The 18,256-nt window shown below is 35.6% G+C and overlaps 1 protein-coding gene across 2 annotated transcripts in view; it reads right to left on the bottom strand.

The window, feature by feature from the left end:
• Nucleotides 1–371: 371 nt before the first annotated feature.
• LOC108326223 (inosine triphosphate pyrophosphatase) overlaps nt 372–18,256 on the bottom strand; it is a 28,348-nt gene continuing 10,463 nt past the window's right edge. Inside the window, exons 1-9 of one of the 2 annotated variants that reach the window (XM_017559594.2) lie at nt 8,102–8,148; nt 7,693–7,842; nt 7,481–7,545; nt 7,312–7,375; nt 7,210–7,219; nt 2,047–2,078; nt 1,819–1,931; nt 763–839; nt 372–673 (exon numbers count right to left, since the gene is read on the bottom strand). In XM_017559594.2, the coding sequence (XP_017415083.1) occupies nt 556–673; nt 763–839; nt 1,819–1,931; nt 2,047–2,078; nt 7,210–7,219; nt 7,312–7,375; nt 7,481–7,545; nt 7,693–7,819 (606 nt within the window). In that variant the 5' untranslated portion in view covers nt 7,820–7,842; nt 8,102–8,148 and the 3' untranslated portion in view covers nt 372–555. Of the gene's footprint in view, nt 674–762; nt 840–1,818; nt 1,932–2,046; nt 2,079–7,209; nt 7,220–7,311; nt 7,376–7,480; nt 7,546–7,692; nt 7,843–8,101; nt 8,149–18,256 lie in introns of those variants that run through there. The other variant, XM_017559595.2, reaches the window with a different exon arrangement.

Raw genomic sequence — 18,256 nt, forward strand, 5'->3', positions numbered from 1 at the left:
TATTATAATTTTAAAAAATTAAATTGTGTAAAAAGTAGAATAGAAAATAAAATGTGTACAATCTAAATGATGATATTAATAACAAAACGGAGATTTTAATGGATTTTATTAATCTTTTAAATTTATAACCATACATTCAAGGAAACCATTCATAATCTAATCGATTTGGGAAGAATTCCTTAAATGAAACTCGATGTGCCATATTTAAAAATAAAGAAATTATTTAAATTGGAAAGTATCGAACATTTACTATTTATCAAACATTCTTAATTTAAATAAAAAAAATAATCTAGCCAATATTTCATCAATTGTACTTTTATTTTTTATGCTTCTTTTCACACAATCATTTATATTTTATTCTCTTCCAGCAATTTTGTTCGGATAAAAAACGTCTATAAACTTGAAAGATTGCTTTTTTGGTATACTTTTCTGTTTTTTGTGTGTGAATTTTGTCCTTCTACGGGAGAAGTTGTACAAAAAAAAATCAAAATAGTGCCATAATTGGTACTATTAAAAAATCCCTTTGAAGTGTATAATAATCTACCAAATGATATTTCAGACGTTATTGATCTGAAAAGTATAACCTGCTTCTGCAAAATGAGATTTGACCAATGCAAGAGATTTGGAGCGGTGGGAAATTTTGTTCTTTTCTTCTTTGGGCATTTCTGCATAGCTACAAAGTGTAAATGGGAAGAATTAGGTTTTGCAAGAAACTATGAAACGTTTGAACGAAAAATGGCATGAAAGAAGGGATTGAAATACGTTTGATCATAGCCTTCAGGTTCAAAAATAGGATCCCATCCAAAATCATTAGGCCCTCTCGGAGGAACAATCTTCCCCTAACCATGCACCAAAAAAGTAGTTACACTCATACATCAACCATACTCAGATACCTAATTTGTACAATTTCTTCTCTCTTTCTTGCACATAATATGTCATAATAATCAAGGAAATAAACATAAAAAATGATGTATAAACTATAGTATATAGTGCATAGTGCATCAATTGTCTTGTGCCATAACTCACTTGAACCAAGTCACAATTGAATTATAGCTTTTAAGTTGTTATGTTCTTAAGTATAAAAAGTTGTGTCCTAACGATAAGGATTTGATTCAATAATGAGACAATTGTTAGGGGAGAAATTGGTACAAGTTATATCAATTATCCTTTAATATAGGTCAGGTGAGAAAGTTACAATCGAATTATTCAATTCCTAAAACAACAATTGTTGAGGGTATACATATCATATCAACCACTTTCTATTGTTGAGTAAGTTACAGTCTAAGTGAATTGATCATCATAAGTGAAACTCGTTGAATAAGTAAGAACCATTCACTAAATAATGAAGAATGTATAGGAAAGGGGAAACCTGTGTTTTTATTCGTTGTAATGTTCATCAAACTTGGTTTTGGTAAATTATGTACTTTCAAATTGATGAATTAGTATTCAGACTCAACAAAATATGTATTTTAGTCAACTTTGTTCTAGTGGCAAAAAACATTAAATTTAAGCACCTCCAAAGGAATTAACTTCACATATTTTTAAGAGTTTGAAAGACTAATTCATCAATTTAAAAGTATATGGACTAAAATCAAGTTTAACAAAAATTATCAGATTAAAAATATATTTTTTCCTAAAGAAGTGTTGAAGAAAGTGCTGCTAGCATTTTTCAATTTGGAAAAGTAGATTATCCTAGAATTTGAATCACTTAGTAACCAGATGTAAATAAGAAGATTCATATTATTACAACCCCAATATTAAATTGGCAAAGAAAATATATGAATTTGTAATTATGTATAAAGGGATTCAAAGAGATACCGGAGTTTTTCCAGAAAATGTGATAGGTTCACTATCTGGACCTGCCGCAAAGGAAAATACACATAAGGCAAATGCTGATTTATCATCATATGCCATCAGCAAATTGTTGAGACCTGGAAAATGAACAAGAGGAATGAGTAAATCAAATTTTGTGGGATATCCTTATTCCTGAAAACATTGTACTGAAAAATTGAAAACTTATCCAAAATTATGCAGTTTAGTTACAACCTTCATGGCCAATCTTCTGCAGAAACCATTTGCTGCATGATACATCAATGAAATTAGACAATAATCATTATGAAGTACTGATCATGAATCTAAAAAATCTCACTTGCTAAATGCTAATGATCCCGAAATTGTGTAGACACTAAAGCGTAAAAGAATTCAGACGAATATTTTGTTAGGAATATAAGAGGAGAGAAGTAATGGCCGAACGGTAAGAGGAGAGAAGTAATGGCCGAACGGTAAGAGGAGAGAAGTAAGGACCGAACGGTGAGAGGAGAGAAGTAAGGGCCGAAGGGTAAGAGGAGAGAAGTAAGAGCTGAAGGGTAAGAGGAGAGAAGTAAGAGCCGAATAGTATAATATTACCGAACAGAGGCTGGAAGAGAGGAGGAGAGCGAATGACCGAACGGTATTAGAGAAGTGAGTAGCCGAACAGTATTGGAAGTTGGTGGCCAAACAGTGTTAGGGAAAGTAGAAACCGAACGGTAGAATTTGAGGAGTGAGCAGCAAACCGAACGGTAGAGGCGGGAAAAGATGTTAGGTTGTTAGAAGAGAGAGATAGTATAAATAATAAACAGAATGAGGGGAAAGGGAGGATGGAATATTTTGTTTTGGGATTAGACTGGACCTCTTGGCCAGTGGAGGAAGGAAGGCTTCCTTGGGAACATTTACTTGTATTTTCTTTTCTTCTTTCTTTACACTACAGATTGAATAAAAATACAGTATAAGTTCTGCTGTTGAGTGTGTGAGTGAGAAGAGAGTTTACGATTTAGGTTTCCTGAGTAAAGAAACCTAACATATTTCTACATTCAATATTCAATGACAATGACCTACATGGATGAGAATATTACATAAATATTAAAAGGAAATGCAAAATTGAATATTACATTCAATATTCAATGACAATGACCTACATTCTAAGGGAAGTCATTGAAGATGAGTACGAGGTTTCAACCCTATCAGATAGAAAATGCTCAAATCAAAATCCATAGAGAGGAAGCCAAGAAAATCAAAAGCAAGAACAACCCTGTTTGCCAGCAGTATCATTAATTTTGTTGACCAGAATAATGACACTGAAAACATCCAAGAGTACAATCACTTCCAATGAAAAGGATGCAAGTGCTGAACTTGACCCAGGAATTTGAGATGCAGAGAATGAAGGAATCAGAAACAATTAAGGAATAATCCAACAAGCTTCTCGGCATAATCAATTGCAGGGGATTCATCAAGCATTACTGGCAGAATTGTTGAATGAACTACAGACACAAAAACTAAGGAGGCAAGAAATATTTGTAAAAGGAGCTTTCTATGCCAACAACTACAAATGTTATGAATAGAACCAAAACAACAATACATGTGTCTTTTCACCTTGTCCACATTGCGAGAGAAATAGTCACCCATGCAACAAGTGTTATCTGAGGCCAAATATGAAATTCCACAAGTGTGGTCAAGTGGGAAATATGAAAAAGATATACAAGTCTCAACAATAACAAGAAGTTGTCAAGGTGAGAGGAACTGGGAACTTGGGTACTTATCAATTGGTATTATAGTAAGTTGTCAGTCTATGATCAGTGGAGGAAATTTATTATTATTATACTTATAAATGTCAAAGAGCTCAACACATATGTCATTTCGAAAGTAAGAATTGGAAATGGAGAACTTATTGCTATGAAAGTTATATGAACAGCTACAATTAACAGTCACCCAGGTTTGATTTTAATTTTTTATGTCCCATATGTTCATGAGATTATTCAAATTTTGTTGCTCAATTATTAGAGAAAGGTTATACCATTATTTGAACACAAACTTTGCATGGTTAAAGGAGTGAGCATATATTAGGAAGTTAAAGGCATATGTAAGAAGAAATAAAAGAGGAGAGAATTAAATAGCAGGAAAAGTGGTTAGTTTGTTAGTGAAGAGAGAGAGTATAAATAAAACTGAGTTGGCTGAGGAGGGGGATATGAGATATTACTTTTGGGTATAGACTGGATATTTGTCCAGTGGAGGAAGGGAGGCTTCCTTGGGGGTGCATACTTGTATTTTTCTATACTTTACAGAGTTAATAATACGTATACATATACCTTCATTTCTGTTGATTGAGTGTTGAGGTAAGGAGAGTGTTATAGATCTGGTTTCTTGAATAAATAAACCTATCAGCATACCAGGACCTGGATCCTATGGAGGAAAAATTGCTTACGGTGGTGGTTTTGCAGTATAAAATGATGAAATATAGATGTGTTGAAAAAATGTGAGGATACAACAAACACCAATATCCCGCTTAATGAAGATTAAAGAAAAACCCTAAAAAAAAAGGTTCGAGACTATTAAAGAGGATATAGAGCAAATCAAGCTCCATATACCTAAAAATAAGGATCATGCACAATGGCAGACTAGAATCCGTAGAGTCAACACAATGAAATATACTTGGTACTTCATTAGAGAATAATGGTGGGGAGAAGTCACCAAATTACTGGACAGAAAACAGAGTTTAAGGATCTATGCCGCCCAAAGGACCCAATTTCCCCCAAATCACAAGATCATTTTGTGTCACTAACGCTCTCTCAACCTACCTTCTTATTTCAAACTGTCTCAGCACAAGAAAGATAAGCCAAGACCAAAAATACAAAATGACCTAATAAGTACATATATATAAAAGAAAGAAAAAACTATTCTCTAATATTTATCATCATCAGTTTCTCATAGGATATAAGGCAAGGGGACGCGGACCGAACGGTTAAGGGAATGGAGGGTGAAGGACCGAACAGTATGTTGGGTGGTTAGAAGGGGTTGCCTCTATAAGAAGGCCAGGGGGGTCTCGTAGAAAGTTAGTTAGTGATATTCTTTTGTATAGACAGGTCTTGGACCTTGTGAGGGGGATTAGGCCTACGTTAGTGTTTTCTGTGTACATTGTTTTCATATCAATACAGAAATTATTCTTTTTTCCTGTTGAGTTCTTGATTGTGTGTGTGAGAGAGATTGTCTGAGTTAGGTTCCATACCCAGGAACCTAAAAATTGGTCCGACCTGCCGGATCAAGAAGCATTCGGATCATCAAGGGAGGACTGCCGGATCAAAGTGGGGGTGTCAGATCAAGAAGCTGCCGGATCCCTTGGAGAGGTGAACGTGATGGAAGGAAGAATCAATACTGTGGAGAGGTGGGCCAGCGAACAGAAAAGAGTGCTAGCATAATGGAGAAGAACTACCCAAGAAATAAAAGAAATGATGCAGAATATCAAGATTCAGATAAAGGACTCAACAAGAAGTGATGAATCTGCCATGAAAGGAAAGAAAGATGGTTCAGAGGAAGATCAACATTCTGTTAACGAGATTCGGAGAAGGGGAAGAGAGATCTTGAAGGAGGAACTGGATGAAGACCGAGGAGACACCCAACCTAATTGGGTAAAAAGGGTAGAATTACCCACTTTCGAAGGGTTTCATCCTATGGAGTGGATTGCTGAGGCGGAGAAAATTTTTGAGACTCAGGGGTGATAGAGGAAGAAAAAGTGTGCTTGGCATACATTAGCATGGAGGGAAGTGTTAGGTATTGGGTCCGGGCCTGGAAGGCTAAAGCCAAAAATCGTTCTTGGAAAGGACTGAAGGAAGCTATGGTGGTGCGATTTGGAGGGCAAAAAGAAATGAAGATTTACGAAGATGACGTCATCGACGTTTCAGGTACGGCTGACGCGTTTCGTTGCATGCGCTCCCAAGCGGCTCCAGATTGGAGCATCATCGAGTCGCTCATTTTGGTAAACGAAGTCGCAACGGTGGAAGTCGAGTGCTCCGTCGTGCTCTTCTCCTACCAACAGTGGAACATCATCGCCCAGAACTGTGTGGCCTTGGACGTGCAGCGCAACCTCGCTTAGTGCTGCCGCAAGTGGCATTTGCGCTGCCGCAAGTGGCATGTGTTGCTCTCTGACTACAACCGCTTCAAGGGAACCGCTGCAGCTGGAGGCAAATTGCCGCCGAATTTTGATTACGAATTGATTGAGGCCGTCGAACGTGTTGTGAGGGCGCGTAAGGAGCGGAGCATGGCTGATCCAGAGAGCGATACTGAAGTAGGGAACTATGCGCTTGATGCCCCCGTGGAAATTGGGTCCAAAAAGAAGGAGCAACTTAGTAAGTTCAGGCACCACATTCAAAAGCCCAAACTTGAACAAAGGCACGAGGACAACCATGAAGAAGAACATGAGGAAAAACCATTCTTTCACTGGGTGAAAAGAGAAGAGAGTGAGCACAACGTGGTGAGTATTGAAGAGAATAATAATAATAATAAAATTAATAGTGAAGGTGTTGCAGAGCAAGCGATCAGTGGTATTGAAACAGTAAAGGTGGCGGATGTGGCCACCGAGAACCAAGGGGAGCAAAGGGGGTTGCAGTTTGTGTTACACCTGCAGAGGAGAGAGAGCTACTTGAAGCACTGAAAAATATTAAAGATCGTTTTCTCAGGGCCTACGATTCTGGAAAGGTGGTGACCAAAATGTTGAACATTAATAGAATCCAGGAAGAATGGAAGACATGGGAGGAGGATTTGCCACCACCCAAGCCTCCAGATCTAAAGTTGCAGGTAGTAGCCAGCGGGTTCCCTTCCTATGCTAAGACCATATCACAATGCCATGGGCTCAAGCTTCATTGTTCCAACCTTGAGGACAAGGTTGTTTTGGAGAGGGGTGTAATGATAAGATATAAGACAGGGGGACGTGGACCGAACGGTTAAGGGAATGGAGGGTGAAGGACCAAACAGTATGTTGGGTAGTTAGAAGGGGTTGCCTCTATAAGAAGGCCGGGGGGTCTCGTAGAAAGTTAGTAGTGATATTCTTTTGTATAGACAGGTCTTGGACCTAGTGAGGGGGATTAGGCCTCAGTTAGTGTTTTTTGTGTACATTGTTTTCGTATCAATACATAAATCATTCTTTTTCCTGTTGAGTTCTTGATTGTGTGTGTGTGAGAGATTGTCTGAGTTAGGTTCCATACAAAGGAACCTAACAGTTTCCTACCATAGTTTCAGCCTATTTTAAGAAACGATCTGCTTCTTGTACTTTTCTACATCAGTTTCATGCTAAAAAGCTACAATATAAATGAATAAAAGTAATATGAGGGCTTGAACAAATTATGACAACAAAAGGGGGTAAAGTTCACTGAGTACAATGGTTAAGGGTGAAAATGAACTTACATGTAAGGTCCTGAAAAAGTGTAAAACAGTCAATCAAAATCAGTCAGGTTGTATAATAATGCCAGCTTTCGTTGCATAAAAAAAACACAAAATAATATCCACCTGGAAGACCCTTCAAGGCATTGAAGCAGAGACAAGTGTCTTCAACCAACACGGGTCCATTCACCTAAGCATACACCGTAAAAAAAAGTATAAAAACAATAAAAAGCAGAAAGACAACCTAAAATCACACGAGGCCAAGCATATTTGAGAAAAAATTATAACAAGGTACCTGAAGGGCAGCCATTCGAGCCTTCTCTTTAGAGATATCTTCAGGCTCTCCTTGCAACTCGGGCACTTGATATAAAAAGCATGGAAAAACAAACTCTAAGAAGAATTATCAGCAAGAAAGGCAACTGAACACAAAATAGAGGGAAAGAATAAACAACTCAAGATGAAAAAGTAATTTAAAAGGAAAAGGGGAAGAATGATTATTATTATTACAATCAATTTTGAACGACTGGAAAGGAATGGAATTCCCCAAGATGGCACGAACTTCTTCAAGCTTTTTGGCATTTCCAGTCACAAAAGTAACAGGACGTGACAGGACCAATCCTCTTGCAGCAGCCATTTCCCAAATCCCGTTTGATTTTTCTGGAATAAAATCACTAAACAGTGAGAAAATCAGAGAGACCCATTACAGAAAAAACATTTCTTTTCCAATTTTTCTAGATGGGCATGACAAAAGTGAAGTAGAACTCAAGCTTATCAATGGATACAAATGCAAAAACAATCACAAGAAAAGGAAAAAAAACTTTTGGTATCTTTTTGTTCTACTTTTGCAAAGCATATGGGTAATGAGTAGGCAAAGGAGGAAAAAAAGGAGAAGTATAAGGTCAAAGAAATTGCATACTGTCGAGTCGACTTCCCACAACCGCGGCCGCACCGAAGACTGCTGCCTCGAGGCACAATTTATATATATATATATATATATATATATATATATATATAAATCAAATTTATTCAATTGATTTAATTTCGTTTCTTTATTTTTTTTTTAGGTTTTGTTGAAATAGCTTATAAATCTAAGTAATCATTAAGTTTAAGTTTAAGCTAGGAAGTTGAGTGCTAGATAACTTCTGATCCTACTTCTTTGTCAAAGTAGTTTAGGATAAAGCCCTTTACCTTTAGTCTTCTTATTGTATAAACACATGACACCATCTTTAACGTGTTACTATGAAACCAACGATAATGACTTAATTGTTTCAATTTTTAAAAAATAGAGACTCAATTTAGATAAAAAAAAAGTGAGAGACTTAATTGAAAAAAATCACCAAAAATAAAAACTATCGGAATGATTTAACCTTTTTATTTTACCAACCCTAAGAACCCATAAGAAGATTGGGGACCTAAATTCTTACTCACTTGTTTTGTACGAATTATCAAAACCCAAAAAGCCTATATGACGGGTGACAAGATAAGGTTAATAAATCTTTAGAAAAAGAAGCAACTTATGGGGATAACAACAAAAGAAAAATTATTGGGACTGAAGATATTAGAGGAGGAAACACTTTGACTATCATGGATGTTTTATATGTAGAAAGGGTTAAAGCACAAACTCCTAAGCATAAAGATTCATTTGAAATTGCATTAAAAGGAATTAAGCATAACAACATTTATTATTTGATTAACTTTGAGAGTGCATTTAGCCATAGAATAACATGTTTAATTGCAAAGGACGAGAACCCTTGGTTATAGCAAAAAACGGCTGCACACATTCATATGCAACAATTAAATAAATTGATTTCTAAAGATTGGTTGTCAAAGTTGAAATTTGAAAAAGATAAACTATGTGTAGCTTGTCAAAAAGGAAAGCAAATCAAATCTTATTTATCATATAAAAATATGATTTCTACTTCCAAACCTTTAGATTTGTTGCACATGGACTTATCTGGTCCTTCTAGGATCAAAAATTTTGGTGGTAATTATTATGCTCTTGTTATTGTGGATGACTACTGTTGTAATTAGAGAAGATATCTTTAGAATCTTCCTAATTAGAAAAAAAAGATATATAATTTTCTATTTTATTTTTGTTTTCCTAGTTTCCCTATTTCCCTTTTTAGGAGAATTAGATTATTACAAATAGAGGATATGAGAATGTATTTTCACGATTGAATAATAAAATCAGTCCTATTTTCAACTTGATATTAGAGCTCCCATTCTTGGGGCTCCATTCCGCTGTCCGGAAAGTACTCAGCATAAAATTTATTCTTAAAAAATTCCCAATTAATAATCTCACCACTTTCCTCTAATACTAGCTTCATGTTGTTCCACCAGTGTACTGCTTCCCAGACAACTAATACTCTGAGTATGCAAGAAAGAAAGGCGGTGACATACGATTCAAGACAATTAAAGGTTCGTGAGAAGAACTATCCTACTCATGATCTAGAACTGGCAGCAATGGTGTTTTCCTTGAAGATTTGGCGGCACTACCTTTATGGTGCTCAATTTCAAGTATTCAGCGATCACAAAAGCTTGAAGTACTTATTTGACCAAAAGGAGTTGAATATGAGGCAAAGATGGTGGATGGAATTTTTGAAAAATTAAACTCTAGTATCATCCGGGGAAGGCAAATGTGGTAGTTGATGCTTTGTGTAGGAATACAGTACATGTTTCACACATGATGATCAAAGAATTATAATTGGAGGAGAAATTTAAAGATCTGCAGCTACAAGTGGAGTATGGAGTAGATTTCATTAGATGTAGTAGTTTGACTATATCTAGTGACTTTCTCAATTTAATTAAAGAGAAGCAATTGTTGTACCTTAGCCTGAAAAGGATAACAGAAATGATTAGAACAGAACAGGCTAAAGAATTTAGGCTAGGATCTGATAGTGTATTAAGACTTAGAAGTAGAGTATGTGTACCAGACAATGTAGAGATAAAGGGACTAATCCTTGAAAAATGACACATGAGTCGTGTTAGCATACATCCCGATATGACTAAAATGTATCAAGATCTTAAAGAGTCCTTTTGGTGGCATGAAATGAAGAAGGAAGTAGTACAGTTTGTAGCGGCTTGTTTAACTTGTCAGAAGGCAAAAGTGGAACATCATTTACACCTGGAGGAATGCTACAACAATTAGACAATACCAAAATGGAAATGGGACAACATTGTTATGGATTTTGTTACTCATTTACAACAAACAGTGAGAGGTAACGATGCTATGTGGGTCATCATTGATCGGTTGACTAAGAGTGCTCATTTCCTAGCAATAAATCTGAGAATATCGATGGATAAGTTGGCACAATTGTACATAAAAGATGTCGAAAACAGAAGTAGGATGCTGGAATTAATAATTCTCTCATTCATACTTTTGAAACAATACATAGGTGTTTAAAAAGAAACAAATCATTGTCTAATTAAGGTAAAAAATCTCCTGAAATAAAGTCTCTAAATCAGGAGATATCTACCCAATAATACCTAATCTTAATAAAAGGAAATCTGCTCAATAATTACTAATCCTAATCCCTTAATTTTAGGGATCACACATAATTGCGGATTACACATAATTGCTATATTAATTGTGTAATAAATTCACGTATTCCGACATTGCCCTCAAGCTGAGGAATAAATATTGGTCATTCCCAGCTTGCTTATAAGATCTCGGAAGATAAGGCTCTTGAGACCTTTTGTTAACACATCAACTACTTGTTGCCTGGATGGGACATATGCCATGCATATTAAACCTTTGTCTACTTTTTCTTTGAGGAAGTGTCTATCTATTTCTACGTGTTTTGTCCGGTCATGTTGAATTGGATTATGTGCATTTCTATTGCTGATTTATTATCACAATACAGTTTCATGGAACCCTTCAAATCAACTTTCAAATCATCTAGAATAATTTTTATCCATAATAATTCACATATTCCTTGAGCAAGTTCTCTGAACTCTCATTCGGTTGATGATCTAGACACTACATTTTGTTTTTTACTTCTCCATGTTACTAAATTTCCACCCAGGAAAGTACAATATCCAGTAGTCGATCCTCTATCGATTAGAGATCCTACATAGTCTGCGTCGATGTAGGCTTCAAGGTTCAATCTTTCATTCTTCTTGAATAGGATTCCCTTTCCGGGAGTGCCTTTTTAGTAATGTAGAATCCTGTAGGCAGCTTGAAGGTGAGACTCCTTTGGTTCATGCATAAACTGACTTATTACACTTACCGAATGAGCAATATTTGGTCGGGTATGCGCCAAATATATTAATTTTCCAACCAACCTCTAGTACATCCTTTTTTCTACTTCTGGTTCATCTCCAGATTTACTCAATTTGTGATTGGGTTCCATTAGAGTGGTTGCGGACCTGCATCCAATAGTCTTTGTCTCAGCCAACAAATTGGTTATGTATTTTTGTTGGGATATAAAGATTCCTTGGGTCGAGTATGCTACTTCAATTCCTAAAAATTATTTCATTTTTCCAAGCTCTTTGAGATCAAATTCTTGGACAAGTCTTTGTTTCAATTTTGCCTTTTCTTTTTCATCATTCCTAGTTACTATAATATCATCCACAAACACCAAAAGAATTGTTACCTTCCCCTTTTCTAAATGTTTTATGAACAATTTGTGGTCTCCTTAGCTTTGTTTGTAGCCAAATTCCTTCATAACTTTTGAGAACCTCCTAAACCATGCTCTGGGAGATTGTTTTAGTCCATATAGTGCCTTCTTAAGTATGCACACCTTATTTTGTCTATCTCCTTCAACCCCTTTTCTTCCTCTAGATCTCCATGAAGAAAAGCATTTTTAACATCATACTATAGTAGTTTCCAATCAAAATGAGCAACTAAGGATAGAAGAATCCTTAGAGTATTCACTTTAGCAACTGGTGCAAATGTCTCTTCATAGTCTATTCCATATGCTTGACTTGACCACCAATCTTGCTTTGTATCGTTCAAGTGACCTATTAACATTATATTTTACTATGAATATCCACTTACAGTCAACAATATTCTTTTCTTTGGAAATAAGAGGACATGGTTTGGTTGAAATAATCTCTAGCATATCGGTCCTAAACCTTTTAATATTAACTCCAAATTGAGTTCTAATCATTGAGTGAAATATGGGAATGATAGTGCTGACATCAGATTTTTGTTTAAGCAAATAGAGTCAAGTAACCCTAGTGCAATCATCAATAAATGTTGTTACTAATGAGGTGCATTAGTATTTTCAAAGATAATGATTTTGATGATGCTGCAAGAGAAGAACTCGAAGAATGAAGTTGTAATTTATTTAAAAGCACTTTTGTAGACTAGAAATGTATTAGGAATAACCTTGAATATGTAAACACTTAGAAATTTCTTGTCTTTAGGATATCTGCGCATATAATCGATTATGTGATGTAATAATCGATTATCACTAGCCTTGTTGAAAAACCACTACTCTCGCAGATAATCGATTATTGCTTGAAATAATCGCTTATCGTGGTCTGGATGTGAATTGCCCAAGTCTCGCAAATAATCGATTATTCCTCAGAATAATCGATTATTACTTACAATAATCGATTATCACTAGCAGTTTTATTGTGTCTTTTTAAATTCAGACCTATAGGCTATATAGAGTTGTCTAAAACCCTTAGAGGGTTCATCTAAATCATTTGAGAATACAGTGTGATCTAAGGAAGTTCTCAAGTGTTAGTTCATTGCTCTTGTCAAGTCTTGTGAATAGGAGAAGCTCGTGATTTGTGTGTCAAAGGTCAGAGCTGTTTTCTTCCGGTTCGTTAGTTGAAGGACGATTTTCTGCTGCACTGTTTCGGTTTGTCTATCGAAGGAAAGTGTTTGCTGCTTGGTTCCGGTTCGTTTGTCGAAGGAAGTTTCCTTCCAGTTCGTTCCTCGAAGGAAGGTTTTATCATTCTTATTTCATTCACTATTTTGTAATATGTAAAACTGTATTTAGTGAAATCGTTAATCACTCTTTATAGTGATTAACAACTGGACGTAGAATCTTTTGATTCGAACCAGGATAAAAATCCTGTGTGACTTTTTTTTACTCCCTACACTCTTTACATTTTCTGCACATCAATTGTTTGATAAAACGTTTAAGAGAAAATTAAAGGAACCATGTTTTTTAAAATTTGACCGAACAAGCTCTTTGCTTTTAACAATCCGTATCGTACTCTGAATATTCTTATTTCCGCTACGTGATATCGGTACCGATTGTTCCAACAAATGTTACAAACCAGTGGGCCCCAGAAATATTTGGTACCATAGACAGTCCCCATATATCATTCATTATGAATCAATTGAAAAGGTTAAGAGCTTCTATTATTTCTGTTGGGAAAAGATGCATGAGTGTGCTTGGCTAACTCACAAGTTTCACAATGAAGTTTTGAGATATCTAAGTTTTCATACAAATGAGGAAACATAAATTATAGCACCTTAAATAATGGATGTCCTAGACGATAGTGATACAGCCATAGTTCATCCTTATTTGTTATACTATGAAGGGATTTTGCTTGGTTGGTTTGGGATTCTTGAGATACTTCCAAGTAGTAAAGACCATCTTTTTCTTTAGCAAGTCCAATCCTCCTCCCCGAGTCTTGTTCCTGAAAAACACATAGAGATGGGGAAAACATTGCAGAGCAATTGAGATCAGAGGTTAGTTTCTTTATGGAGAAAAGACTGACTAAGAGTTTGGGAACATGGAGAACATTTTTAAGTATAAGGTTTGGGTTTACTTGGATATTACCATATCCTACAATAGTAGTTATTGACCCATTAACAACAATAATTTTTCTATTACTTGGTGAGGGTGTATAAGAATGAAATAAGTGGAATAAATGTATCATATGATTTGTAGTTCCCGAATTCACAATCCAAGAGTTCACATTATATGAGGTAATCATACAAGAAGTTTTATTTGAGAAAACAAGAAAACATGATCTAGAGGGTTCCTCCATATTCCCCAATAGCTTCTTCAATTTATTTACTTCTTCCATATTGAAACTGTCTACTACTGGAGATTCTTTAATCTCTATTTATGTCGTGCACTTGGGACTTTTGTTGTCCTCCACGACTCACCCACTCATTTCTTGGAGGTTTGCCATGCAATTTCCAACATTTCTCCCTTGCGTGTCTCGGTTTCTGATAATAGGTGCACCATAAATTATCTTTGTTTCCTTTCCATAGAGAATAGTATTTTGCTCTTTTCCTTTCTGCACCGGTTCAGGTTTGGTAAGTAGAGCAGACCCATCTATTGGTTGAGACTCAAGCATTACACTCCTCCGACTCTCTTCTGGACGAACAATAGAGATGGTTTCTTCTAGTGAAGGAGTATCCTTTCTCCTTAGAATTTGCACTCAAACCTGATCAAATTCAGGATTTAGTCTTGCAAGAAAATCATACACACGATCCTTCTCTATGAAATTCTTCAAGAGGATTGCATCCTCAACACATTTCATTTCAAAAACTCTGTAGTGATCAAGTTCCTGCCATAGATTCTAAAATAGTGGCGCATATTCTATGATTCCTATGCTTTCCTGTTTTGTGGCTGTAGTTTTTATTTTGATTTCATATACTTGGGCAACAACATTGGCTTTAGAATATGTGCGGTTTATGGAGTCCCAAATATCTTTAACTGTATTAAGAAACATACAAGTGTCGTTGATGATAACTTCCCTATAGTCCCACAACCAAGATATAATCATGGAATCCTTTTAATCCCATGTTGGGAATGCTGGATCCTCCATGCTTGGACCATTTTCAAGGAGATGAACCAGACATCCTTTTCCTTTGAGATAGGTTCTAACAAACTAGGACCATTAGAGAAATTTTTTTCCATCCAGCTTGTATGACGCTTGGAGACCTTGGAGTTCTCCATTTTTGTGTGAAGAACTAGAGACTTCTCTACTTGATGTAGCGCCAGACATTGTAATTGAAGGTTAGGTTAACACAACAGAAAGAATAACAACAGCAATTAAGGCTGCCCTTTTTTTTGGACAAGAATGGGAATGAAGGCCAGCAATAATTGAGGAATGACAATGAAGGTCGTGAGACCAAAAAAACAAAGACTAGGGCTCCAGGAAAAACCTAGAGCTCTGATACCATGTCGAAAACAGAAGTAGGATGCTGGAATTAATAATTCTCTCATTCACACTTTTGAAACAATACATAGGTGTTTAAAAAGAAACAAACCATTGTCTAATTAAGGTAAAAAATCTCCTGAAATAAAGACTCTAAATCATGAGATATCCACCCAATAATACCTAATCTTAATAAAAGGAAATCTGCCCAATAATTACTAACCTTAATCCCTTAATTTTAGGGATTACACATAATTGCGGGATTACGCATAATTACTATATTAATTGTGTAATAAATTCACATATTTTGACAAAAGAGATAGTAAGATTGCACTGTCCCTTCAAGTATTGTGTCAGATCGAGACCCAAGATTTACTTCTAGATTTTGGCAAACCCTATAGGAAGCTATGGGCAGCAAATTACGAATGAGTTCCGCGTTAGAAGACAACCTCAAAGAACCATCCAATCGTTAGAAGACCTACTGAGAACATGTGTATTGGATCATCTGGGTAGTTGGGATGAAATACTTCCTCTAGTGTAATTCACCTACAACAACAACTTTCATGCTAGTATTGGAATGACACCTTACGAGGAGGCTCTATAAGGAAGACGATGTCGAACTCCTTTATGCTGGTACCAGGACGATGAAAGGGCTTTGGTAGGACCTGAATTACTATAACAAACCACAAACAAAGTAAATTTGATACGAGAAAGAATGAAGGCTTCGTAGAGTAGACAAAAGTCATATGCTGATCAAAGGAGAAGACCGCTGGAGTTTGCAGCCAGAGATCATGTCTTCTTGCGGGTGACTTCAACCACTAGCGTAGGAAGGGCTCTTTATTCGAAGAAACTTTCTCCTAAGTTCATTGGTCCATATCAAATTTTGAGAAGAATTGGGTCAGTCGCTTACTAGATTGCTTTGCCCCCTCAGTTGGTCAATCTCCATTCATTTTTTCACGTTTCTCAACTAAGGAAGTATGTACCTGATCCTTCTCACATTCTAGAAGTAGAGGAAATTCACATCAGAGAGGATCTCTCAGTAGAAGTACAACTAGTTAGTATAGAAGATCGTCACACAAAGCAACTTAGAGGAAAAACTATCAACTTAGTCAAAGTGGTTTGGGATAGGAAAACATGTAACTCTACATGGGAACTAGAAGATGGTGTGAAAGAATCATACCCCATCTCTTTTCTTGAAATGTCGCATTTTCAAGGACGAAAGTTTTGTTGTTGGGGAGAATGTAAAGCCCATGAAAATATTCACCTTAATAAATAGTATGAATTTTCCATTAGTATTATTATTATTAGTAAATTTTTGTAGGTACAAAATATAATAGAAAAATTATGGTAAGTTAAATTAAATATTTTTTTGATAGATAATTTAAAGGATAGGTTCAAAATTTTCAGAACGTATTTCTATAATTTATAGAAGGGTTTTGAAAAAAAAAGTGAATAGAAAAAAAAAATTTGAATAGTCACTAATGGATAAGCACTCGAGAAAGTAAAAGCAAGTGGTTTTGCAAGTAGTGTGTTAAAATATTATTTTTAATAAAATAATATTAAAATAATAAATAATATTAAAAAATTATTAAATAGTGCCAAATTTTGGCCTATAAATAGCAGGGGGAGAGGGAAAATCTGCACAAGGAAGAAGAATTCCAAGAATTTAAGTGAGAAATTTTGAGAAAGTTAGGAGGAAATTCTGGTTGCAAAGAGGGTAGAGATTCTGATCAAGAATTTAAATGTGGAATAGAGAGGTAAGGGGAGCTAACTTTCCTAGGTTTTTATGTTAATTATCTAATTACTATTCATGTATTGAATTATTGTGTATGTCTATGTGTTGGTGTAACCTTTTTCTCCTACATCTTTTCGGAAGGATAAGAAGATGTTTAACCAGCTATGCCAGATTCAACTTTTTGGTTCTCCATAACGTTTATTGTTTCTCTTTTTCTCTCGCATCTTTCTGGAAGGATAAGAAGATGTCTAACCGGCTATGCCAGATTTGTTGGAACAATCGATACCGATATTGCGCAGCGGAAATAATAAAACTCAGAATACGATACGGATTGTTAAAAACAAAGAGCTTGTTCGGTCAATTTAAAAAATGGTTCCTTTAATTTTCTCTTAAACGTTTTATCAAACAGTTAATGTGCAAAAAATGTAAAGAGTGTAGGGATCAAGAAAATCAACACAGAAAATTTATCCTGGTTCGAATCAAAAGATTCTACGTACAGTCGTTAATCACTATGAATAATGATTAACCTTTTTCACTAAAATAATGTTTGTATAAATTACAAGATATGAAGTAAAGATTAAGAAACGAGAACACCTATTGTTCGAAAAACGAACGGAAGAACCTTCTTTCGACAAACAAACCAGAAGAGACAACTCAGCCAACTTGAAGAGAACTGCACCGACCTTTGACACACAAAGCGCGAGCTTCTCCTTTTCCCAAGACTTGACAAGAGCACACTATCACTTTGAGAACTTCCTCAGCCAAACTGTATTCTCAAAATGACATAGATTGTTCCTCTAAGGGTTTTAGACAACTATATATAGCCCACAGATCTAAAGTTAAAAAGACACAATACAACTGCCAGTGATAATCAATTATTCAAGTCCTTTACAGGGTTTTCAAAAGAGTGATAATCGATTATCTTGAGAAATAATCGATTATCTGCGAGACTTGGGCAATTCTCATCCAAACCAGAATAATCGATTATTCAAGCAATAATCGATTATCCGCGAGAGCAATGGTTTTCCAAAAAGGCTCGTGATAATCGATTATTAAATAATCGATTAGATATCCTAAAGACAGGAAATTTCTATGTGTTTACATGTTCAAGGTTATTCCTAATACATTTTCAGTCTACAAAAGTGTTTTAAAATAAATTAAAACTTCATTCTTAAAAATACCAATGCACCTTATTGGTAACAATCTCCCTCCTTTTGATGATGATAAAAAATCATTTGTTTAAAAACAACTTTCTGC

The sequence above is a fragment of the Vigna angularis genome, chromosome 3 (assembly GCF_016808095.1).
Source record: "Vigna angularis cultivar LongXiaoDou No.4 chromosome 3, ASM1680809v1, whole genome shotgun sequence".
NCBI lineage: Eukaryota > Viridiplantae > Streptophyta > Magnoliopsida > Fabales > Fabaceae > Vigna > Vigna angularis.